The following is a 26,821-nucleotide window of genomic DNA, read 5'->3' as shown; positions in this document are numbered from 1 at the left end:
AAAACTCCTACAAATCACTAATAAAAAGACAAATCAATTTTTTAAAATGGTCAGCATCTTAAAAAACCACTTCATGGTGGCTGGCAAGATGGCCGAATAGGAACAGCTCTGGTCTGCAGCTCACAGAGAGATCAATGCAGAAGGCAGGTGATTTCTGCATTTCTAACTGAGATACCCGGCTCCTCTCATTAGGACTGGTTAGACAGTGGGTGAGCTGAAGCAGGGTGGAACGTCACCTCACCTGGGAACCACAAGGGGTTGGGGAACTCCCTCACCTAGCCACGGGAATCCATGAGGGACTGTGCTGTGAGGAATGGTAAATTCCAGCCCCAGATACTAAGCTTTTCCCATGGTCTTTGCAACCCGCAGACCAGGAGATTCCCTCGGGTGCCTACATCATCAGGGCCCTGGGTTTCAAGCACAAAACTGGGTGGCCGTTTGGGCAGACACTGAGCTAGCTGCAGGAGTTTTATTCTCATACCCCAGTGGCACTTGGAATGCAAGTGAGACAGAACCATTCATTCCCCTGGAAAGGGGGCTGAAGCCAGGGAGCCAAGTGGTCTAGCTCAGCAGATCCCACCCCCATGGGGACAAGCAAGCTAAGATTCACTGGTTTGAAATTCTCCCTGCCAGCACAGCAGTCTGAAGTCGACCTGGGATGCTCGAGCTTGGTGGAGGGAGGGGCATCCACCATTACTGAGGCTTGAGTAGGCAGTCTTACCCTTACAGTGTAAACAAAGCCACCGGGAAGTTGGTGGAGCCCGCTGCAGCTCAGCAAAACCACTGTAGCCAGACTGCCTCTCTAGATTCCTCCATTTTGGGCAGGACATCTGTGAAAGAAAGGCAGCAGTCCCAGTCAGGGGCTCATAGATAAAACTACTCTGTCCCTGGGACAGAGCACCTGGGGGAAGGCGTGGCTGTGGGTGCAGCTTCAGCAGACTTAAACATTCCTGCCTGCTGGCTCTGAAGAGAGGAGGGGATCTCCCAGAACAGAGCTCGAGCTCTGCTAAGGGACAGACTGCCTCCTCAAGTGGGTCCCTGACCCTTGTTCCTCCTGACGGGGAGACACCTCCCAGCAGGTGTCAACAGATACCTCATACAGGAGAGCTCCAGCTGGCATCTGGCAGGTGCTCCTCTGGGATGAAGCTTCCAGAGGAAGGAAAAGGCAGCAATCTTTGCTGTTCTGCAGCCTCACCTGGTAATACAAAGGCAAACAGGGTCTGGAGTGAACCTCCAGCAGACCTGCAACAGAGGGGCCTGACTGTTAGAAGGAAAACTAACAAACAGAAAGGAATAGTGTCAACATCAACAAAAAGGACTTCCACCCAAAAACCCCATCTGAAGGTCACCAACATCTAATACCAAAGGTAGATAAATCCATGTAAGTGAGGAAAAAACAGCACAAAAAGGCTGAAAATTCCAAAAACCAGGAAAAATAAAATCCTTTACAGAGAAGCAAATGCTGAAAGGTTTTGTCACTACGAGGCCTGCCTTACAAGAGCTTCTGAAGGAAGCACTAAATATGGGAAGGAAAAACTGGTACCAGCCACTGCAAAAACATTCCAAATTGTAAAGAACATCGACACTATGAAGAAATGGCATCAACTAATGGGAAAAATAAGCAGCTATCATCATAATGACAGGATCAAATTCACACATAACTATATTAACCTTAAATGTAAACAGGCTAAATGCCCCAATTAAAAGACACAGACTGGCAAATTGGATAGAGTCAAGATGCATCAGTGTGCTGTTTTCAGGAGAACCATCTCACATGCAAAGACACACATAGGCTCAAAATACAGGGATGGAGGAATGTTTACCAAGAAAATGGAAAACAAAAGAATGCAGGGGTTGCAATCCTAGTCTCTGATAAAACAGACTTTAAATCAACAAAGATTAAAAAAGACAAAGAAGGGCATTACATAGTGGTAAAGGGATCAATGCAACCAGAAGAGCTAACTATCCTAAATATATATGCACCCAATACAGGAGAACCCAGATTCATAAAGCAAGTTCTTACAGACCTACAAAAAGACTTAGATAATAATAGTGGGAGACTTTAACACTCCACTGTCAACATTAGACAGATCAATGAGACAGAAAATTAACAGGAATTTTAAATATTCCTGGAATATTTAATATTCAGGAATTGATGTCAGCTCTGGACCAAGCAGACCTAGTAGATGTCTACAGAACTCTCCACTGCAAATCAACAGAATATATATTCTTCTCAGCACCACATCACACTTATTCTAAAATTGACCACATAATTGGAAATAAAACACTCCTCAGCAAATGCAAAAGAATGGAAATCCTAAGTCTCTCAGACAACAGTGCAATCAAATTAGAACTCAGGATTAAGAAACTCACTCAAAACTGCACATACATGGAAACTGAACAACCTGCTCCTGAATGACTACTGGGTAAATAACAAAATTAAGGCAGAAATAAATAAGCTATTTGAAACCAATGAGAACAAATACACAACATACCAGAATTTCTGGGACACAGCTAAAGCAGTGTTTAGAGGGAAATTTATAGCACTAAATGCCCACAGGAGAAAGTGGGAAAGATCTAAAATCAACACCCTAACATCACAATTAAAAGAACTTGAGAAGCAAGAGCAAACAAATTCAAAAGCTAGCAGAAAACAAGAAATAACTAAGATCAGAGCAGAACTGAAGAAGATAGAGACATGAAAAACCCTTCAAAAAATCAATGAATCTAGGAGCTGGTTTCTTGAAAAGATTTACAAAATAGACCACTAGTCAGACTAATAAAGAAGAAAAGAGAGAAGAATCCAATAGACACAATAAAAAATGATAAAGGGGATATCACCACTGATCCCACAGAAATACAAACTACCATCAGAGAATAGTATAAATACTTCTATGCAAATAAACTAGAAAATCTAGCAGTGGATAAATTCTTGGACACATACACCCTCCCAAGGCTAAACCGGGAAGAAGTCGAATCCCTGAATAGACGAATAACAAGTTCTGAAATTGAGGCAGTAATTAATAGCCTACCAACAAAAAAAAAGCCCAAGACCAGATGGATTCACAGCCGAATTCTAACAGAGGTACAAAGAGGGGCTGGTACCACTCCTGAAACTATTCCAAACAATAGAAAAAGAGGAACTCCTCCCTAACTCATTTTATGAGGCCTGCATCATCCTGATACCAAAATCTGGCAGAAACACAACAAAAAAAGAAAATTTCAGGCTAATATCCCTGATGAACATCAATGTGAAAATCTTCAATAAGGTACTGGCAAACCGAATCCAGCAGCACATAAAAAACTTTGTCCACCACAATCAAGTCAGCTTCATCCCTGGGTGGGTTGCAAGGCTGGCTCAACATATGCAAATAAATAAATGTAATTCATTAGATAAAGAGGATGAATGACAAAAACCACATGATTATCTCAATAGATGCAGAAAAGGCTTTCGATAAAATTCAACACCACTTTATGCTAAAAACTCTCAATAAACTAGGCATTGATGGAACGTATCTCAAAATAATAACAGCTATTTATGACAAACCCACAGCCTATATCATACTGAATGGACAAAAGCTGGAAGCATTCCCTTTGAAAATCAGCAGAAGACAAGGATACCCTCTCTCACCACTCCTATTCAACATAGTATTGGAAGTTCTGGCCAGGGCAATCAGGCAAGAGAAAGAAATAAAGCATATTCAAATAGGAAGAGAGGAAGTCAAATTGTCTCTGTATGCAGATGACATGATTGTATATTTAGAAAACCCCATCATCTCAGCCCAAAATCTCCTAAAGCTGATAAGCAACTTCAGCAAAGTCTCAGGATACAAAATCTATGTGTCAAAATTAGAAGCATTCTTATACACCAATAATACACAGAGAGCCAAATCATGAGTGAACTCCTTTTCACAATTGCTGCAAAGAGAATAAAATACCTAGGAATACAACTTACAAGGGATGTGAAGGACCTCTTCAAGGAGAACTACAAACCACTGCTCAAGGAAATAAGAGAGGACACAAACGAATAGAAAAATATTCCATGCTCATGGATAGGAAGAATCATTTATAGATTCAATGCTATCCCCATCAAGCTACCACTGACTTTCTTCACAGAATTGGAAAAAACTACTTTAAATTTCATATGCAACCAAAAAAGACCTGTATAGCCAAGACAATTCTAATCAAAAAGAACAAAGCTGGAGGCATCATGCTGCCTGACTTCAAACTATGCTACAAGATTACAGTAACCAAAACAGCATGGTACTAGTCCCAAAACAGATATGTAGACCAATGGAACAGAACAGAGGCCTCAGAAATAATACCACACGTCTACAACCATCTGATCTTTGACAAACCTGACAAAAACAAGCAATGGGGAAAGGATTCCCTAATCAATAAATGGTGTCGGGAAAAACTGGCTAGTCATATGCAGAAAACTGAAACTGGACCCCTTCCTTACACCTTATACAAAAATTAACTGAAGATAGATTAAAGACTTAAATGTAAGGCCTAAAACCATAAAAACCCTAGAAGGAAACCTAGGCAGTACCATTCAGGGCATAGGCATGGGCAAAGACTTTATGACTAAAACACCAAAAGCAATGGCAACCGAGCCAAAATTGACAAATGGGATGTAATTTAACTAAGGAGCTTCTGCACAGAAAAACAAACTGTCATCAGAGTGAACAGGCAACCTACAGAATGGGAGAAAATTTTTGCAATCTACCCATCTGACAAACGGCTAATATCCAGAATCTACAAGAAACTTAAAAAAATTTACAAGAAAAAAAAAAAACATCAAAAAGTGGGCAAAAGAGACAAACAGATACTTCTCAAAAGAAGACATTTATGCGTCCAAAAAACATATGAAAGAAAGCTCATCATCACTGGTCATTAGAGAAATGCAAATCAAAACCACAATGAGATACCAGCTCACGCCAGTTAGAAGGGCAATCATTAAGAAGTCTGGAAATAACAGATGATGGAGAGAATGTGGAGAAACAGGGATGCTTTTACACTATTGATGGGAGTGTAAATTAGTTCAACCATTGTGGAAGACAGTATGGCGATTCCTCAAGGATCTAGAACCAGAAATACTATTTGACCCAGCAATCCCATTACTGGGTATGTACCCAAAGGATTATAAATCGTTCTACTATAAAGACACATGCACATGTATGTTTATTGCAGCACTACTCACAATAGCAAGTGTTGGAACCAATTCAAATGCCCATCAATGATAGACTAGATAAAGAAAATGTGGCATATATACACCATGGAATACTATGCAGCCATAAAAATGGATGAGTTCATGTCTTTTGCAGGGTCATGGATGAAGCTGGAAACCATCATTCTCAGCAAATTAACACAGGAACAGAAAACCAAACATTGCATGTTCTCCCTCTAAGTGGGAGTAGAACGATGAGAACACATGGACCCAGGGAGGGGAACATCACACACCAGGGCCTGTCGGGGGCTGGGGTGTCTAGGGGAGGGATAGCATTAGGAGAAATACCTAATGTAGATGACGGGTTGATGGGTGCAGCAAACTACCATGGCATATGTATACCTATGTAACAAACTTGCACGTTCTGCACATGTATCCCAGAACTTAAAGTATATCTATTAAAAAAAACACTTCACAAAAGAAAATATAGAAATGGTCAGTAAGTCATGTCAGTAGTCATCAAGGAAATGCAAATTAAAACCACAGATTTGCCATTTCATACATACTTAAAAAGGTTTATAATACCAAGTGTTGGTGAGGCTGTTCCCTTACATTTCTCGTAGGAAAAGAAAATTGTAAACCATTCAAAGAATAGCTAGTCAGTTTTTCACAGAGTCAAACATAACTATTCCGTGACAAGAAATTCCAGTTTTTTGGTATTTATCCAGGTAAACTGAAATCATGTCTTCAAATATCTTGGCCTCAAATTTTATAACAACTTTATTCCTAATATCCCCCAAATTGGAAACAGCCAAAATACCCATCATCAACTGAATGTATAAACATATAGTAGTGTACTCAGCAGTGGAATGCTGCTCACCAATAAAAAGGAACAACATGAATGCATTTTTTAAACTGATGACCAAAGGAAGCCACACACAGAAGAGTACCTTCTGCATGATTCCATGTATCAAAGTTCTAGAACAAAAAAAAGTTCTAGAACAGGTGTCAGACATAAATACAATGGTTGTCTCTGGGAAAAACATTTGACTGGAAAGGAGCTTGAGGGAATTTTTTTAAATAACAGGAATGCCTATATCTTGACAGTATGGTGGTTGCAGCTACATCAGTATAATATGCATTAAAATTCAATGAACTGTACACTAAAAATCTATGGATTTTATTGCTTATAAATCAATTTAAAAAACTGTAACATAAAGGTTAAATAGCAGATGATTGACCCAACAAAGAAAAAAATCTGAACTGAAAGATAAATTTAAGTAATTTACATAGAATAGAGACATAAAAACATGGAACATAGGAAAGAGAAATGAAAAGAGTTGGAGAATAGAGTGGAGTCCTAGACAAAAATCATATAGAGTGAGGCAAAAGCAATATTTAAGAAATCGAAACTAAAAAATTTCCAGAAATTAAAAATGACACCAATCATCAAATAAAGAGACTCCAACAATTCTAAACTGGGATAAACAAGTTCCTATTTTACGTAACAAACCATTCCAAAATATAATGGCTTAAAACAACAATAATCATTTATGATCTCAGGTTTCTGTGGGTCAGGAATTTGGAAGTGATTTTGCTTGAGTTCTCTGAGGAAGTTACAGTCAGATGGGGGGCTGCAGTCACCTGGAGGCTCAGAGACCCATTAGAATAGAGGAACCGAATCCAAGGTGACTTCCTCATGTGCTGCAAGCTGATGCTGGCTGTTAGTTGGGTGCCTGAATTCTTCTCCAGGTGGGTCTCTTGCTGGGACCAATTGAATAACTCATGGCAGCTGGCTTCCCTCAGGGTGAATTATCCAAGAGACAATGAAAAAGCTACAAAGCTTTTGGAAGACCTGCTCTTGAAAGTCACACACTAGCACTTCCAGTGTATTCTGTTGGCTACACAGGGCCTGCTCTTGTTCATTGTGGGATGAGACGCTTCAGAATAGCAAAAGGATATCACAGATATTTGCTATTGTAGTAGTGAAAGTACAAAACAAAAACAAACATAAAGTCTTAAGAGTTATCCCATGGAGAAAAGATAGCTTATATATAAAGGAATAAAAATTAAGCTTTCAGTTGACATCTCAACAGCAACAATAGAAGCTAGAATGCAGTAGAATTTAAAGTTCTGAAAAAAAGTAAGTGAAAAACTCCATGTCCAGGGAAACTGTCTTTCAGAAAGGGTGAAAGACATTTTCAGACAAAGATAAAGGGTGTTTACTTCTACATACAAAGGATATGCTTAAGAGAGAAGAAAAATGATCCCTGATGAAGGATCTGATATGCCACAAGGAGTGGTGACCATAAAGAAATGGTAAACATGTTACCTTGTTAAAAAATTATGGCATAAAGTAATAATTATTCCAATAGATAGTATTAAAATTTTAAAAATGTGAAATAACTGAACAACAGTAGCATGCAAACTGAGAGTGGGTATAATGGGAATTAAAATAGAAGGATCAAATTCTTTTTTTGAGAAAATGTTATTTTAAAAGAAGGCTGCAAAAAGGAAACAGAAAATCCAAAAATAATCAAAGAGAAAGCATAAATTAAGGAAATAGAAAAGAGATCCAGTATATGTAAATGGACTCAACTCTCCAGGCAAAAAACTATTGTCAAATACATTTAAAAAATAAAAATTAGCCAGGTGCGATGGCTCAAGCCTGTAATCCCAGCACTTCGGGAGGCCAAGGCGGGTGGATCACGAGGTCAGGAGATCAAGACCATCCTGTCTAACATGGTGAAACCCCGTCTTTACTAAAAATACAAAAAATTAGCCAGGCATGGTGGCAGGCGCCTGTAGTCCCAGCTCCTTGGGAGGGTGAGGCAGGAGAATGGCGTGAACCTGGAAGGCAGAGCTCACAATGAGCCGAGATCATGCCACTGCACTCCAGCCTGGGCGACAAAGCAAGACTCTGTCTCAAAAAAAAAAAAAAAAAAAAAATCACCTATGTGATGTTTACGAGAGAGATGCTTAAAATACGAGGATACACAAAAGTTGGAATTAAAAGGGTGGAATTCCTAGAGATAAATGGGGTTACCACATGATCATGAAAGGCCAATTTCACCAAAGTGATATAAAAATCCTAATATTCTATTTACCTAATAAAATCCTTCAAAAATAAAAATAAAAGGAATTTGGCAGATAAGGATATATGAGCAATTGCAGAAATTTTAATATATATTCCTCAGAAATTGGTAGAACATTTAGATCCAAAATCACTAAAGCTTTAGAAGATGTACAAAACACAAATAATACACTTCATCTAATGGGCTTGTAGAATATTGTTCCCGATAGGTGGAGAATACACATTAACAAAATTTGATCATATACTGGGACATTAAGCAAGTTTCATCAAGTAGCAAAAATGGGAATTGACTGGGCTGGCAGCCCAGCCAGAGCTGTTTTAGCTGAGGCTCCTGAGCAGACTGCAGTGGGATAGAGTCTGGAAAGGGTGGCCAAGGGTGAGGTGTGCCCTGTGGCAGTACAACAGGACTTCCATCTGGGTGATGGACACTGTGGGCAGTCCAGTTTTGGATACAATGTCTTAGTGACTTTGGTCTCATTCTGCAAATTCCGATAAGTGGCATTTTCATCCTCCTTCATCAATTCTTGGCAATATCTATGAGGGGTCAGATACCTAAGGGAGGCAAGTAAGGGAAAGTTTGCTTGTCTGTTTGTTTTTTCAGCAGAGGAAAACCAGGGAAAGCCCAGAAAAAAAGGCCTAAATAAGAGGAGAAAAGTCTGGGTTTGGAAGTGTGTCTTTGGAGTCTGTAGTGGTGTGTCCTTTCTTAATAATTATAGATGATGAGTTTGTGGTGAGGGGTTAAGACCTCGTTCTACTCTTATTTCTTAGTCATGATTGAGATTTTCAGTCTGATTTTTTTCCGAAATGAATCTCACCTGGGTTCAAGGTGTTTTTCTCAGAAATCACACTGAGAGGAGATTAAAGAACTAAAGGATCATGAAAACTCTCACATCATTATATCTTACCTGCCCATCCCAGAGTTTCCTATATCTTACTCCACTTTTCAGGCCAAGAAGAGCTGATGAAGGTTAAGAACCTTTCTTCTGGTTGTAGTGAATGAATCGATAACAATATTAAGATTAGGACAATACTTAAAGAATTTAAAAGAAAGCCCACTTTGTTCTCAACCTATGCAGCAGCATTTATATAATAGCTAGCCTTTTTTTGCGATTCTTCAGGAGAAAACTTGGTTTTACTCTAACAAATAATAATCCAATAAATCTCAGCTGCTGCTCATCAATAAATGTCCTATATGAATGTATTGTTAACTCATGTGAGTAATGCACCTCAGCTAAAATTCAGAGCCTGCCCACATGCTTTTGCACAGGATGTGTTAACAGAGCAACTTAATCTTACTTATATTGAGTATAAGAAAATATAGTACAAGACATATTAAATGTTGATATTATTGCCTGATTATCATCTGTCTGCCTGTCTATACTGATAGCCCTATAATGGCAAACTATGCTAGGGTGTTTACTGCTGAAATTAGCATGTTGCTTAGCATATAAGAATGAATGAAACCAAAAGTTATTTGAAAAGATCAATGAAATCAATAAGTCTCTATCCAGATTAACTAAGAAAAAAAGAGTGAAAGAGTAAAGATATAAATTACTAATATCAGAAATTAAAAAGGGCACATGAATTCCATATATTTCATGGATATGGATTCTACATATTCCATGGATATTAAATTGATAATAAAAGAATACTGTAAAGAGCTCTGTGTCTACAAATTTGATAACCTAGATGAAATGGACTAATTCCTTGAAAGACACAGTCTGTCAAAAGTCACACAAGAGGAACAGGGAATCTGAATAGGCCTATATCTATTAAAGAAGTTGAATCAATAATTAATAACCTTCTAGAGCACAAAGAACCAGGCTTAGATGGGTTTACTGTTGAATTCCAGACAACATTTACATAAGAAATTATACTGATTCTCTACCATGTCTTTTAGAAGATGAAGCAGAAGGAATACTCCATAACTGATTTTATGAGGTCATTATTACTCTAATACCAAAAGCAGACGTAGACATTCCAGGAAAAAAAAACTACAGACCAATATCTCCCATGAATATAGATGCAGAAGCTCCCAGCAAAATATTGGCAAATAGAATCCAACAATGTATACAAAGGATTATATACCACAGCCAAGTAAAATTTATTCCAGGTATTCAAGACTGGTTCAATATTTGAAAATCAATGAATACAATCCATTACACCAGCAGGCTGAAAAAAAAGCATTATATTATCATATCAATAAATGCTGAAAAGCCATTTGACAAAGTCAAATACTCATCCATGATAAAAACTCTCAGTAAACTAGGAACAGAGGAGAACTTTCTCAACATGATAAAGAATATCTGCAAAAAGCCTACAGCTCACATCATACTTAATGGAGAGAAACCAGAAACTTTTCCACTAAGATCAGGAATAAGGCACTTACTCTCTTACCACTCCTTTTCAATATCACACTGGAAGTCCTAGTTAATGCAGCAAGACAAGGAAATACAGGGTATATGGATTTGGAAGAAAGAAATAAAAGTCTTTGCTCACAGATGATATGATTATCTATGTAGAAAATCTTAAAGAATCAACAACAACAACAAATCTCATGGAATTAAAAAGCACTTACAGCAAGGTTGCAGGATACAAGGCTAACATGCAAAAATCAATCACTTTCCTGTACACTAGCAATGAACAAGTAGAATTTGAAGTTAAAAACACTATACCATTTACATTAGTACTCACAAAAATGAAATTGGTTTAAATATAACAAAATATATGTAAGATCTATGAGGAAAACTATAAAATTTTGATGAAAGAAATAAAAAAAAACTAAAATAAATGGAGAGTATTATACATGTTCATGGATTGAAAGACTCAGTATTGTTAAAAGAAAAACTTCAGCCGAATTAAATGTAAAGGAATTTAATTGATCAATGAGTGATTCATGAATTGGGCAGCCCCAGAATCACAGCAGATTCAGGGAGACTCCAGGGGTGCCTCATGGTCAGAACAAATGTACAGACAAAAAAAGGGAAGTGACATACAGAAATCGGAAGATACAGAAACAGCTAGATTAGTTACATGTTGGTGTTTTCCTTATTTGAACACGGTTCAAACATTCAGCAGTGTATGAGTAGTTGAAGTATGGCTTCTGGGATTGGCTAAGACTCAGCTATTGTTACAGGTGCATACTCCTAAGTTAGGTTTTCAATCTCGTCTACCTACTAGGTTAGGTTGCAGTTAGTCCACAAGGACTCAAATATAGAAATATGGAGTCCTTCTCAGGCCATATTTAGTTTTCCTTGACAGTATCCTTAAGATGTCAGTTCTTCCCAACTTGATCTATAAATTCAATTCAATTTCTTTGGGAGGTCACGAGGTCAGGAGATTGAGTCCATCCTGACTAACACGGTGAAACCTCGTCTCTCCTAAAAATACAAAAAATTAGCCGGGCATGGCAGCAGGCACCTGTAGTCCCAGCTACTCGGGAGGCTGAGGCAGGAGAATGGCATGAACCCGGGAGGTGAAGCTTGCAGCAAGCCGAGATCTCGCCACTGCACTCCAGCCTGGGCGACAGAGCGAGACTCTGTCAAAAAAAAAAAAAAAAAAAAAAAAAAAAATTCAATTCAATTTCAATCAAAATCTCAGCAGGTTATTTTGTGTACAGAGAGAAACTCATTCTAAAGTTTATATGTGGAGGCAAGAGTTCCAGAATAGCCAATGTAACATTGAAGGAAAACAAAGTTGGAGGACTGACACTTCCCAATGTTAAGACATACTATAAAGCTACCATACTGAAGACAGTGTGGAATTGACAAAAGGAAAGACAAATAGATCAGTGGAACAAAATATAGAGCCCAGAAATAGATCCATGTAAACATAGTCGATTGATGTTTGACAAATAAGCAAAGCAATGCATGGAGCAAAGATAGTCTTTTCAACAAATACTGCTGGAACAATGAGACATCCAGATGCTAAAAAGTAAATCTAGATACAGGCCATGTACCCTTCATGAAAATTAACTCAAAATGGATCAAAGACTAAAATGTATAATGCAAAACAATAAAACTCCTAGAAGATAACAGAGGAGGAAATCTAGAGGACTTTGAATATGGCAATGACTTTTTAGATACAACACCAAAGGCATGATCCATGAGAGAAATAATTGATAAACTGGACTTCATTAAAATTAAAAGCTTCATGGCTGGGCCCAGTGGCACATACGTGTAATCCTAGCACTTTGAGAAGCCTAGGTGAGTGGATCACTTGAGCTCAGGAGTTCGAGAGCAGCCTGAGCAACATGGTGAAAACCCCATCTCTACGAAAAACACAAAAAATTAGCTGGGCATGGTGGCTCACACCTGTAGCCCCAGCTACTTGGGAGGCTGAGGTAGGAGGATTGCCTGAGACCAGGAGGTTGCGGCTGAGTCGAGCAGAGATCATGCCACTGCACTCCAGCCTGGGTGACAGAGTGAGACCCTGTCTCAAAACAAACAAACAAACAAAACAAACAAACAAAAACTTCTGCTATGTGAAAGGCTGTCAAGAGAATTAGAAGACAAGCCACTGATGGGGAGAAAATATTTGTAAAAAACATACTTCGTTAAAGGATTGTTATAAAAATATATAAAGTGCTTTAAACCATAAGAGAACAAACAACTTGATTAAATAATGGGCAAAAGACCTGAAGACACCTCACCACAGAAGATATATAGATCTCAAATAAGCATATGAAAGATGTTCAAAATAATAAGTCTTTAGGGGATTGCAAATTAAAGCAATGAGATATCACTACACACCTATTAGAGTGGCACCTATTAAATTCTAGAACACTGGCAACACCAAACGCTGATGGGAATGCAAATGGTACAGCCACTTTGATAGGCAGTTTGGAGGTTTCTTGCATAACTACTCATACCTTTACCATATGATCCAAAAATCACGTTTCTTGATATTCATGGAAAGCAGTTGAAAACTTCTGTTTACACAAAAAACTATACAGAGAAGTTTATAGCAGCTTTAATCATAACTGCCAAAACTTGGAAGCAGCCACAGTATCCTTCAGTAGGTGAATGGGTAAACAGTGCTAAATACAGACAATGGAGTATTTTTCAGTGCTAAAAACAAATGAGTTATCAAGCCATGAAAAGACATGAAAAAACAAAATGCATATCATTAAGTGAAAGAAGCCAATCCACAAAGGTTACATACTTCATTATTCAAACTAAACGACATTTTGTAAAAGGCAAAACTATTGGAGACAGCAAAAAGATTAGTGGTTGGTGGGGTTTGGGGCAGGGGAGAAGAAATGAATAGGCAGGACACAGGATTTTTAGGGCAGTGAAAATACTCTGTGTGATACTGTAACGGTGGATACCTGTCATTATACATGTGTCCAAATCCATAAAATATGCAACACCAAGAGTGAATCTTTATGTAACAGGTGGACTTTGGGTGTTCATGATGTATCAATATAGGTTCATCAGTTGTAACAAGTGTTTCACTCTGGTGAGGGATGTTGATAATGGGGAAAGCTATTTATATATGGGAGCAGGAATTATGCAGGAAATCTCTGTGTCATTCCTTCCAGATTCACTGATTGCTCTAAAAAAGTGAAGTCTTAAAAATTTTACTATATCACCACTTTACCAGATTAAATGAGAAAAACATTATATAACTACCTTAATAGATGCTGAGAAAATTTTAACATATTATTACATTCAGTTATGCTAAAATATCTTAGCAAACTAAGATATTTTATCTTAGGTTATTAATAAGAATAATAATTTTATTAACCTAATGAATGATACCTTACAAAATTTAGGGCAAACACTGTACATAATTATGAAACATTAGAAGTATACCACTGACTCTCAAAAGTCAGTGGTATAAGCACTTCTTCTATTTGGTATTTTACAGGAGGTCCCAATGCAGCAAACTATGAATAAAATTAAAAGATGGATTGAAAAGTAAATGATAAAACTTTCCAGGTGATATGATTAAATCTATGGAAATCCAAAATGTAACAAGAGGCCAGGCACAGTGCCTGTAATCCCAGTACTTTGGGACACCTGAGGAGAGAGGATTGCTTGAGTTCAGGAGTTTGAGACCAGCCTGGGCAACATGGTGAAACCTCATCTGTACAAAAAATATGAAAATTAGCTGGATGTAGTTGTGCACGCCTGTAGTTTTGCTTACTTGGGAGGCTGAGATGGGAGGATTGCTTGAGCCCAGGAGGTTGAGGCTGCAGTGAGCCAAGATCATGCCACTGCACTCCAGCCTGGGTGACTGAGTGAGACCCTGTCTCAAAAAAAAAAAAAAAAAAAGTAACAACAGGGTAAATAGATATGGGAGAAAATTTTTGCAAACTAAGCATCTGACACAAGTCTAACATCCAGGATCTATAAGAAACTTAAACAAATTAACAAGAAAAAAACCCAAACAATCCCATTTAAAAATTGGTAAGGGACATGAACAGAAACATCTCAAAAGAAGACATACATGTGGCAAACAAGCATATGAAAAAAATATTCAACATCACTAATCATGGGAGAAGTGCAAGTAAAAACCACAGTGAGATACTATCTCACACAAGTCAAAATGGCTAACATTACAAAATCAAAAAATAACGGATACTGGCAAGGTTGCAGAGAAAAGAGAACACTTATACCGCTGAGGGGATTGTAAATTAGTTCAGCTATTGTCGAAAGAAGGGTGGCAATTTCTCAAAGAACTTAAAATTACCATGCAACCCAACAGTCTCATTATTGGATATATACCCAAAGGTATATAAATCATTCTACCATAAAGACACATGCACACATATGTTCATTACAGCACTATTCACCATAGCAAAAACATGGAATCAACCTAAATCCCCATCAACAGTAAAGAAAATGTTGCACATATATAACATGGAATACTACACAGCCATAAAAAATAATGAAATCATGTGCTTTGCAGCAACATGGTTGGAGCTGGAGTCCATTATTCTAAAAGAACTAACACAGGAACAGAAAACCAAATACTGCATGTTCTCACTTATAAGTGGGAGCTAAACATTGAGTACATATGGACACAAAGAAGGGAATAATAGACACCAGGACCTACTTGAGGGTGGAGGATAACAGGAGGGAGAAGATCAAAAAACTACCTATCAGGTACTATGCTTATTACCTGGATGATGAGATAATCTGTACACCAAACCCCCGTGACACAAAATTTACTTATATAACAAACCCATGGACCTTTTTTTTACTTTTAATAAAAGTTAAAAAAAAAGAATCAACTAGAGAGTTTAGTATAGTTGTGGGTGTAAAATTAATAACACAATAACTTAGTGTATTTTTAAATACCAGAAACATAGTTGATACATAGGCATAAAAATATCATTTACAAAAAGCATGGAAATATGTATCTAGAGCTAATTGTAACAAAAGTGTATAAGAGCTTTATTGAGAAACAAAAATTTATGGAAAGATGTTTAAAAGACCTAAATTAATAGGTAGTATGGCTTTTTCTCTCTTCTGGGTACAGAGCTAGACAGTATATCTCAGACTTCTTTCTGATTAATTGTGACCTTGTGGCATAGTTCTAGATAGTGAAATGTGAGCAAAAGTGACGTTTACCACTATCAGACCTGAACTGTAAAAATTGTTTGCAGCTGATCTTTATGCACTCTTTCTGGCTTGTTAATGAACATAGCCAATTGGAAGTTGACAGAACCCTAAAATGGAAGAAACCTGCATTTCTGAATCACTCCTCAGCTATAGATTAAATACACTTCCAATGGAAATTCCAGAAGAACTTTTTGTGAAGCTTGGCAAACTGATTCTAAAACTTACGTAGAGTAACCAAGGGCCAAAAATAGCCAAGACATTTCTGAAGATAAACGAGGAGAATAGTGTGGAAATAAATTGCTCCCTCAGATATGAGAACTAATTATAATGCTATAGCTCAAACTAATTATTAGCGGAGGAAAGGCAAGTTAAGACCACAGTGATTTTATACTCACAGGTGGCAAAAAATAAAAAGTTTATATTACTAAATGATGGTGAAGATGTAGAGCAGTCAGAACTCTTATACAAAGGGGTGGCAATATCATACAATCCCTTTGGAAAATAATTTGAAAATATCTAGTAAAGTTGAAGAAACCATGTCTTTGACCCAGCATTTTTACTCTTGTATACATTTCTACTGCGTAACCTAGAAAATGATGTTAATAGAAGCATTTTTGCAATAATACACGATTGGAAATAACACATATGTCCGTCAACAGCAAAATGGACAAAAAATCGTGCTATGTTAATCCAATGGTGTTATAATACAGCAGTGAAAATAATGGACTATATAGGGTATAGATTAAATTGACAAATATAATTTTTCAGTAAAAAAGACCATTTGCCCAAGATCAAATATAAGATTTATCTAAAATAAAAAAAACTATAAAGTATTTAAGGATATTAGATATGTGGATAAATTAGAAATCAATGCAAGCAAATGATGAACACAAAAGTCAGGGTAGTGGGACTTTTGGGCAATGAGCAAGAGGCCACTGGGAGGAAGACAGAAGGCTTCTGTGTTGGTTCTGTTTAGTTACTAAACTTGGTAGGTGCAGGGGTGTTTTTATTCTCATGCTTTATAGCTTGTTTATATGTCACATTATTTTATATGTATCAATTATTTTTTAAATTGAAAATTAAAAATAATCACCAACTCGAACCATATTTTTATTGCCAGACCATTATTAGCCAGACCATTATTAGCTGTACTTGACAGTTAAGTTTCTCTCACCAATGTACTTAACACATGCTGTTGCTTCTCACTTAAACACCTTTCACTTCCTCATCAATTTATATAAGAAGAAGGTTCCCTGTGAACCTGGTTCAAATTTTACTATAGACAAGTATCCATGACCTTCCTAAACCTCATTATATCTTACTAAAACTGACATTAATGATTATCTCTTCATTCAGTTCTTTTTTTTTTCACCAAACACAGGTTGAACATCCGTGTTGCAAATGCTATAGGGGTACAAAATGTATAGGATACATTGCCTTTTCAAAGGAGCTAGATTTATTCACAACAAGACACCACTGGCACCAGGGATGTAATTCTGGAATATAAAAAGTGTTACAGAACCTCATAGGAGAAAGGAATTGGTTCTGTAAATTCAAGTAAGACTTCAAATAAGTGGTGGCATATGAGATGAGCCTCAAAAAGTATTTCCTGTTTGTCCTGGGGTATGCAAGTCTTCCCTTCATCTCGTCCACCTTCTACTAAATACTCTTAGGTATTTCAGCTGAATCTGTACATCAAACATAGAGTGGGTCATTACTTGGAAAGACTCATTCATCTCGTATCTTTGCCTCTTTCACTTTCACTTCCACTCAATCGAAACCATCCATTGTTGCCTCTTTTAGTGGATGGACGTTAGTAGCAGAAAGACATTAAATCAACTTTGGTTGTTGGTGGACAGGATAAACAGATTCCATTTTACCCTTGTCTAGACTTGGGTAAAGGAAGTACACTAAAAATGCCACATAAATTTTTTTTGGAATGGCATGTCACCATGAATCATCTGGTTTAATTAGACTGGTCATTTTATGTCCATTTATATGTGACCAAGAGAACCAATATCTGACAAATTTACTGACCCAGAGAGAAACTTCTGGGAAAGAGTTCATACTTACTGGATACCAGCTCCAGCAAGCCACAATGCAAATTTTTCTATTTCTGAATGATGCAATCATCAGTGCAGATTTAGAATCATTTTAAAACCTTCTAGTTTATTAAAATCTTTGGAGATGATGTTTTCAGCATGATGTACGCAATCGTTAATAATGAGAATTTAATAGAGACAAGGGCAAACCTGTGTACAACTTCCTCAGGTACCCATCTTGAAACCTCAGTTTTGCTAGTAGAATGTGAAAAAAAAAAGGGGGGGGGTGCTCTTCTTGAAACCTGAGTTTTGTTAGTAGAATTTGAAAAAAAAAGGGGGGGTGTCTATTTTCTTGTCTCCTAGATTGATCCCTTTAAAACATGTCAGGCCATTCCGTACCCCTTCTGTTAATCTTACTGTGATTTCTTAGAAAAGAAAAAAATCTGAAGTTATTTCTGTGGTTTACAAACCCACAATGCTCTCACTTCCTGCCTCTCTTCCCCTCATCCATTTTTGCCCAGCCACGCTGGCCTTCTTGCCAGTTCTTGATCCTGCCATGCACAATTCCATCTCAGGCCTTTTCACTGGCTCTTCCTTTTGGCGGCATGACTGCTGCTCGGTTACTTACAGAGCTCTCTTACTTATCCCACTGAGATTTCTACTCAAATCTGCTCAGATGCTACCTCCTCAGTGAGTCTTTTTGGTTTATAGTGGTACTCAATAAATATTCATTGAGTTATTTATTAACTTTCTGTTGTCTAGAAGAGCTGGGGTAAAAAAAGACTGAGACTTTCTGGTAGTATCCATGGTGGTACAAGACAGACATAGCATGATTATTATAGAAAATATACAAAACTTGATGTAGAAGATTTGGGGCCTTCTATATTAGGCACTTGCTTTAAATAGGTCTGAGTGTCCAGTTTCCGCTGACAAAATGGATTAGACCAAAGTTGATATGATCAAAGGAGATAAAGAAAGTGATACATTTATATCAATCTTGAAATTTTAATATAAGTATTGCCATCTCTTTAGGCCAATATGCAAATATTACAAAAGCTAAACCAGCAATTCAAATGGAAATATCCCACTTTCAGAGCTAGAGAAATTCTCCTAAGTAGCTAGTAAGCTTCCAGTGATCCTTATGAGGAAAACTTAAATGCAGTTAAAAAAGAAATGAGTCAAAAGTCTGTTATAAACCAACAAAACAGAATATTTTCATATATGTGTGCATACAAATGCAGTTATAAACATTACTTTCTTGCCTTTTAAATTTCGGTCTTTATAAAATTAGCTACGATTTTCATATTGGTTCTTTCTCTGAGGAATACGTTGATGTGCTAGTCTCAGCTGGTTACAAATTTTAATTTTGTAATATTCCCAACCACACAATAGGTATAATCACTGTGAGTCATTCTGTGTGGACGAAAAAAATCAGCAAAGCCCACTTCAAATTAGATTGTTTAAATTCCTTTTTTCCAATAGGAAAATCCTTGCTGTTGTGTGATAAATACTAAAAGCAATCAGTAAAATGGTAAATTTCTAAGGAGTTTATTTAAGGTAAATTAAGATTTTAAATACCAATATTTGAATAAAAAAATAGGGGCTGGATTTTACAGTTCAATGACATACTTTTTTTAGATGAGGGCTTATTTTGATATGTGAACCTTGTTTATTTATTTTTTTAGCCAAGATTGTTGCTGTATTATTGAGAAGGGCTATGTGAAATGTGAAATGCTGAAGCCCAGAAACAATTTGTGACTGTTTGTTTGAGGAAGGTGGAGGATAGTTTTATTAGAATAATATCTGTATATATTGGAGATGAAAAGTATTTGCTAAATACCCCTGTGAAAGAAAACCAACTGTGTGTTTTGCAGGGAAGGATTTCAATCATATACACTGCTTCTATTCAATGAGGCGCCCTTCTGTAGCTCCAGCTTTTTTTCTGTCTATTCTGTGCACGGAGTTCTTTGAATAGGGCCTCAGAGAAGAGGAAAGGTCTATTTTGTGAAAACAGAGGATGGTAGCACTGATTCATTACCCTGGGAGAGTTCCTAATCCTCAGTCAGGGCCAAGCTCAGATGTCACTTGCTAATAACATCTTCCCCAACCATCATCTCCCTAATATTCTCGACATATATGATTTTTGCCCTATGAGTTTATACTTTGTTCAATTATATCATGTATAACATGATACAATATTAATCATGTATGTGTACATTTTGCTAATGCACTGAACGTCTCAGAGTTAACTCTGTATCTATAGGCCTAGCACACAGCCTGACCTTGACTGGGTGCTGAATGTATGTTTTCCGAATAAATAAGTTAATGTAGATGCTACCCACCACTTGCCTTCCTGAGAGAGACAAAAAGCGTATAGAGCCCAGAAAGTTGGCATGATATTACCCTGACTTTGCTTTTGACTGCCAAAATGTGTACGGTGCAGACATTGTGTATAATGGTTTTCAAAGACTGTCCAGAGTTTTAAGCCCCCCTTCTCGGCATTAGTCCATTTCCCAAACTCTCAATTTTGTTATTATTTTTACATTCATGATGGAGCTTTACTTGCACAGGTGTCCATCATTTCTTCCTTGTCTCTTCTTCCCAAATAATACCACTTTTGAATTAAACATGTGTTTAGTCCTGCTTGCCCTGAGCTTCAAAGTTGTTGTTGTGGCTCCCCTTTGCTAAGCCATTCCTCCATATCCTCTAGGGTCGTGGGCAGAGAGGTATGTGCATGGAACTTTCCGTAGTGCAACTAGATACACACCTGACCCTGCAAAGGAATACACGAGGTGGTCTCTTTGTCTCTCTCTCTGTGTGTGTGTGTGTGTGTGTGTGTGTGTGTATGTGTGTGTGTGCATGGTATAAAAAGAAGGGTGGGGTGTAGAAAGCAGATTTCAGAGGTAAGAGGGAGGCTTAAAGAGGAGCATGAGTTTTATGGTTTCTGCACAATTTATTTGCTGTTCTTTACCAGGTTGACTTTGGATTTGCGAAGAAAATAGGGTCTGGACAGAAAACATGGACATTCTGTGGGACTCCAGAATATGTAGCTCCTGAAGTCATTCTCAACAAGGGACATGACTTCAGTGTGGATTTCTGGTCACTGGGAATTCTAGTGTATGAGCTCCTAACGGGCAAGTATGTACCTTCAAGTTTTATGCAGCCACCTCTTCAGAGAAATGCAAAAATAACCTAACTACTGATAAAGTGTATATACTTTAAGAGTGTAACATTTTGAAAATGTTTTCGATTAAGTATGATACCTTTTTCTCATGACATTGTTTCACATACAATGAACTTGCTGGTTTATAACATAAATAAAAGATTCAGGAAGGCAAAGGAAAGAAATATAGAATTGCTGTGGTTTACCTAATGTGGCAAGACCTATTACTGTAGACAACAAATTAAGTATGAAGGCTTTAATAATTCAGCATAATAATAAGAGAAGGAATGAAAGTTGTGGGCTGTGTTATTATTTCCTCTTTTTTGTGTAATGGAGAAAACAGCAATCTGAGTTCAGTTAAATCCATTGATCAATTAAACTGAAATTATCCATCTTCCCAACATATCATTAACCAGAAATGCTAGAACAAAGCCCCATTTCTGGATTTAAATTTTAATCCTCTTGTCAGCTGCTTTCTAGAGGTACTAATGAACAGAGACAAGACACTGCAGGGGTTTTAGCAGTGAAAATTGAATTGTCATTCCCAAAGAGATCAAAGGACTGTATTAATGAATCTAGGATCTCAAATATTTAAATTCACATACACACATTACACACCTATGCAAACACACATACACAGGCTATATGTGATATTACCTCACATTTGTAAAGTACTTTACATTTTACAAAGCACTTACATGTGTATTATATAGTTTAGTTTTCACAAACTTGTGTGGAAGATAAGTCAGGAATTTTTATTATGATTATTTTATGATTGACATTTTCATTATGATTATTTTATGATTTACATTTTATAGATTAGAAAACCAGGTGAGAGAGCTACCTGTCCAAGATCAGTAACATAATACTAGATCTTCTGACTAAATGTGATGCACCTTCCTTCTATATGTGTTTATGATACAATGCATGGGCATACACACACAGAATTCAAATCAATTTTCTTTCTGGTTTTCTAGCTCCATTTCTGGTTAACTGATTTGATCATCCCTATAACCCTTTATAACCAAATATTCTCTGTCTTAATTTCAGAGAGGATTTGCATCTGGAATGATTTAAGAAATACTAGAACGAGTCTATTGGTGAAGATACAAGTCTTAACACATACTTTACGAAAAGAGTTTCATAGAATCTTCTTGAACTTTTTACACTACAAATTTCAGTGTTAGACTGTCTGTGGCTACATTTTACACCTTTGTCCGCATGCATTGAGAAAACAAATATGAAAGACCATTTTATATTGTCTGTAATTATTTTCAAATATTCATTGCTTAAGATTCTGAAGGAAGGAAAAGAAAATATTCAGTCATTCAGAGAAAAGTTGTTTAAGGGCTTGGGCACAACGAATTCTGTTTCAAAAATTTGTTTCTCTGAGAAATTTGTCAGCTGCATTTGTAAGAGATACATGCTGGCTTCTGTAGGTAATCAGATAGGTATCTCAGTTTTCACCAGCTGGAATAACATATTAGAAGGAGTAGGTCATAAAGAAGTTGAGAAATTGTTTTGTTTTGTTTGTTGAGACACGGTGTCACTCTATCACCCAGGTTGCAATGAAGTGGTGTGATCACTGGTCACTGCAGCCTCCACCTTCTGGGCTCAAGCAATCCTCTTACTTCAGCCTCCAGAGTAGATGGGACTACAGGCACATGCCACCATGCCCAGCTAATTTTTAAAATTTTTTTGCAGAAATGGAATCTTACTGTGTTACCAAGGCTGGGCTCAAGCTCCTGGGATCAAGCAGTGCATTCATCTCAGCTTCCAAAAGTGCTGAGATTACAAGTGTGAGCCATCACACTAGGCCAAGAAATTGTTTTTGTAACAATTGTTTTGTTTGACCTGTAAATGATTTTCTGGGTAGGGCATGAGAAAGGTTAACTTTAAATGCCCTGAACTCCAGAGCATAGGAGGGAAATGAAAATTAAACAAAACAAAACAAAACAAAAAAACAAAACCAATAGTGTAAATATATAAATAAGTTGAATATATCATAACAATGTTTTTGGTTTCCTGCCTCATTTTCTTTACAAGTGAAATATAGTTTAGTAAAAAGTTGGTACACTGACTGTCTCACTTATTACCTAGAGAGGGAAAGCTCAGTAACACAAGGTCTCCAGTATGACTAATATATAGCAAAGTAGTTCATGAAAGTCATCTTTAATTTTCAAAAATTAAATGGCATAATAGAATAAATATGAAAGTGTTTTTATTATTTATTTATTTTTGAGATGGGGTCTTGCTCTGTTGCCCAGGCTGGACTGCAGTGAGGCAATCTCAGCTCACTGCAACCTCTGCCTCCCGAGTTCAAGCGATTCTCCTGCCTCAGCTTCCTAAGTAGCTGGGATTATAGGTGCCTGCCACTATGCCCAGCTAATTTTTGTATTTTTAGTAGAGATAGGGTTTTGTCATGTTGGCCAGGCTGGTCTTGAACTTCTAACCTCAGGTAATCTTCCTGCCTCGTCCTCTCAAAGTGCTAGGATTACAGGCATGAGCCACCATGCCCGGCCTCGAAAGTGTTTTTGAAAGCAAAGTATATGAGTTAAAATGTTATCCAAATTCAGTGGCCAATTCTCAGTCTTTGTTTACCGATCTTAGCAGTACTTTTTAAAAAATACTCTCGGGTGGGTGTTGTGACTCGTGCCTGTAATCCCAGCACTTTGGGAGGCTGAGGCGGGCGGATCATGAGGTCAAGAAATTGAGGCCATCCTGGCCAACATGGTGAAACTCCGTCTCCACTAAAAATACAAAAATTAGCTGGGCATAGTGGTGTGCACTTGTAGTCCCAGCTACTTGGGAGGCTGAGGCAGGAGAATCGCTTGAACCCGGGAGGTGGAGGTTGCAGTGAGCCAAGATTGCACCACTGTACTCCAGCCTGATGACAGAGTGAGACTCCCTCTAAAATAAATAAATAAATAAATAATAAAAAAATACTCTCTTCACTTGGCTTCTAGAATTTTCTTCTCTATTCTTTTCCCACATTGGTGGCTCCTTCTCAGTCTCCATTGCTAGATTCTTTTCCTCTTCCTACCTCTCAACATTGGACCGATTCAGTTCTTGACCTCTATTCTCTCTTTTCTACCCACTCACTCTCTTGATGATACCATCAATTCTCATGGCCATCAATACTGTCTGATCAATCCCCAAGTCACACTTTCAGCCTTAACCCCTTTCCTAAATGCCTATGTCATAAATCCACCTTCCTGCTTAGCATTTCCATTTGGATGTTTAAAACGTAACTCTTGATTCCCTTCCCCATAACCTGCTCTGCACACCACCCCAACTCCGTCTTTCTCCTCTTAGGAAATAACTGCAACAAGGCCAAAACACTTTAGCATAATTCTTGAATTCTTTGTTTCTCCCACATGCCTTATTCACCCCATTAGCAAACCTTGTTGGCTTTACTATGTGTCTTAGTCAGCTTGGGCTGCTATAGCAAAATACTATAAACTGGGTGGCTTAAGCAGCAAACATTTATTTTTCACAGCTGCAGGTTGGAAGTCCCAGATCAGGTTACCAGGATGGTTGGGTTATGGTGAGCATCCTAATCTGAGTTACTGCTGACTTCTCCTTGTATCCTCACATGGCCGAAAGCCAGGCAACTAGCTCCCTAGCTTTTCCTTAGAGTGGCACCAGTCCCATTCATGAGGGCTTCACCCTTCTGATTTAATTACCTCCCACAGGCCTCACCTCCAAATACTATCACATTGGGATTAGGGTTTCAACAAATGAATTTGGAGGAACACAGACATTCAGCCTATTGCACAGTCTAAGTAGATCTATAATCCAGCCATATCTCACTACTTTCAGCATTACTATCCTAGGCAAGGTTACTGGGGCTCCTTGCCCCTGACTTTCTCACTATCACCATCATAGTTTATCTCCACACATTTGGAAAACCTTACTCTGGCTGCTGTAATTTAGATCATCCTGCTCAGAATGTATCCCCAGGTCCTTCCGATAGCCCACTTCATCTATGCGATGTTGTCCTCATCTATGTACTCCCCTCTTGCTTCCTCACTCCACACTGCCCACTTCACTATGCAAGACCACCCAGGCCCACTCCTGACTCATGGCCTTTGTGCTTCCTGTCTTAGAACCGTCTGCCACAGGTAGTGGTGCGGTGCATTCACTTCCTTCCCTCGCTTTATTCATACGTCTGCTCAACTGTCAGCTTATGAGAGGCTTTTCTTATTTACTCTATCTCAAAAAATCACACCTTCTGTGTCCCTTTCTTTGTTATTTTCAGTGACTATCGACACATGACCAATTACCTGTGTGTGTGTGTGTGTGTGTGTGTGTGTGTGTGTATTGTGTGCTAAGCAATATTAAATTGGTGAGATGATTTTCTAGGATATATCTAAATTTGTTGTAAAACAACCGAGACAGAGAGAGGAAGAAATGAAAGAAGGGAGGGAAGGAAAGAAGGAAGAAAGAAAATTCATTCCAAATGTGATCTCAGACCCTGTTATTAATGTGTCCTGTCCTGGATTTTCTCTAGCCCACCCTTTTCTGGGGTTGACCAAATGATGACCTACAATTTGATTCTCAAAGGAATTGAAAAAATGGATTTTCCCAGGAAGATAACACGACGACCTGAGGATTTGATTCGGAGGCTTTGCAGGTGAGAATGACAGTCAGTAACCCCTTGTCTTGAAGAAAGTCTAAAGGCTTCAGTTTCTGTTTCTACACATTTTAAAATTAGGTGCATATTTACCTTTTGTGCTGTTTTTATATAGGCAAATTATATTTAAAGAAAGTCATTTTCTGTTTTGCAGTGTAGGGAGTTTTAGTTGACCTCACATTACAGAATCACAGTACCTACTTATAAAGTAGTTTAAAAAAAGATCTAAATTTTTCAGACAACCTTTGGGTATCATCTTTATCTGTTATAGAGCAAAATAAACCACAAACCTTAGGCTAAAAAAGGAGTAATTTACTATTTCAGCAATTAAAAAGAATGAAGTCATATCATTTTCAGCAACATGGAAGGAACTGAAGGTCATTATCTTAAGTGAAATAAGCCAGACACAAAAAGACAAATATTCAATGTTCTTGTTTCTATGTAAAAGCTAAAAAATTTGAACACATGGAGATAGAAAACGGAAATGTAGATATCAGGGACTCGGAAGGGAGAGGGGAGGCTGAAGGGAAGTGGGTTAAATATGTAATTATACAGTAAGATAAAAGGAATAAATTCAATGTTCAAAGAGGACAATCGAATACTTAACAAAAATGTATTGTACTCAGGCAACGGGCATCCTTAATACCCTGAGTTGATCACTAGGCTCTATGTATGCATTACGAATTTTCTCATGTGCCACATAAATTTTCACAAAATTAAAAAGGAGTAATTTATTTATAATAATCTTGTTATTTTGAAAGAAAATTAGTCGTTATAATGAAGTGTTATTATATGACCTTTTACCATTTTCATTTTTTAAAAAGTGCTCCTCTGTTCTTATTTTAAATTACCCCAATTTCTACTTACCATTAAAAATAATTTATCAGAGAATAGGAGACTTCTGGATTTTTTTTTGTTCAAAATTCATTTTGCTGTTTTTTTCCTATTTGAACTTTTTAAAAAGCATTAAAATTTAGTAAATTTAGAACTAAAAACCTAGCTATGGGTTGCTAGTATGAATTCCTGCATGCTTCTAAGATTTCAGCTTAGATGTAAATGATTCTCTAAAGCTTGCCCTGCTTTTCTCAGCACAGTTGGCAAGATAGTGCCTGCTTGTTCGTTAAAGTATTTATTCATACCTTATA

The 26,821-nt window shown here is 37.5% G+C and overlaps 1 protein-coding gene across 5 annotated transcripts in view; it reads left to right on the top strand.

Annotated features, from left to right (window-relative positions):
• Window positions 1-26,821, top strand: part of PRKG2 (protein kinase cGMP-dependent 2) — a 120,876-nt gene that overhangs the window by 76,681 nt on the left and 17,374 nt on the right. For all 5 annotated transcript variants that reach the window (XM_063663796.1, XM_054486361.2, XM_054486360.2 and 2 more), the window contains exons 15-16: window positions 20,852-21,015; window positions 25,554-25,676. In XM_063663796.1, the coding sequence (XP_063519866.1) occupies window positions 20,852-21,015; window positions 25,554-25,676 (287 nt within the window). The remainder of the gene's footprint in view (window positions 1-20,851; window positions 21,016-25,553; window positions 25,677-26,821) is intronic.

Source organism: Pongo pygmaeus, chromosome 3 (assembly GCF_028885625.2).
Source record: "Pongo pygmaeus isolate AG05252 chromosome 3, NHGRI_mPonPyg2-v2.0_pri, whole genome shotgun sequence".
Taxonomy (NCBI): domain Eukaryota; kingdom Metazoa; phylum Chordata; class Mammalia; order Primates; family Hominidae; genus Pongo; species Pongo pygmaeus.
Note: the sequence above shows the minus strand (reverse complement) of the source record. Positions and strands in the feature narration are given on the sequence as shown.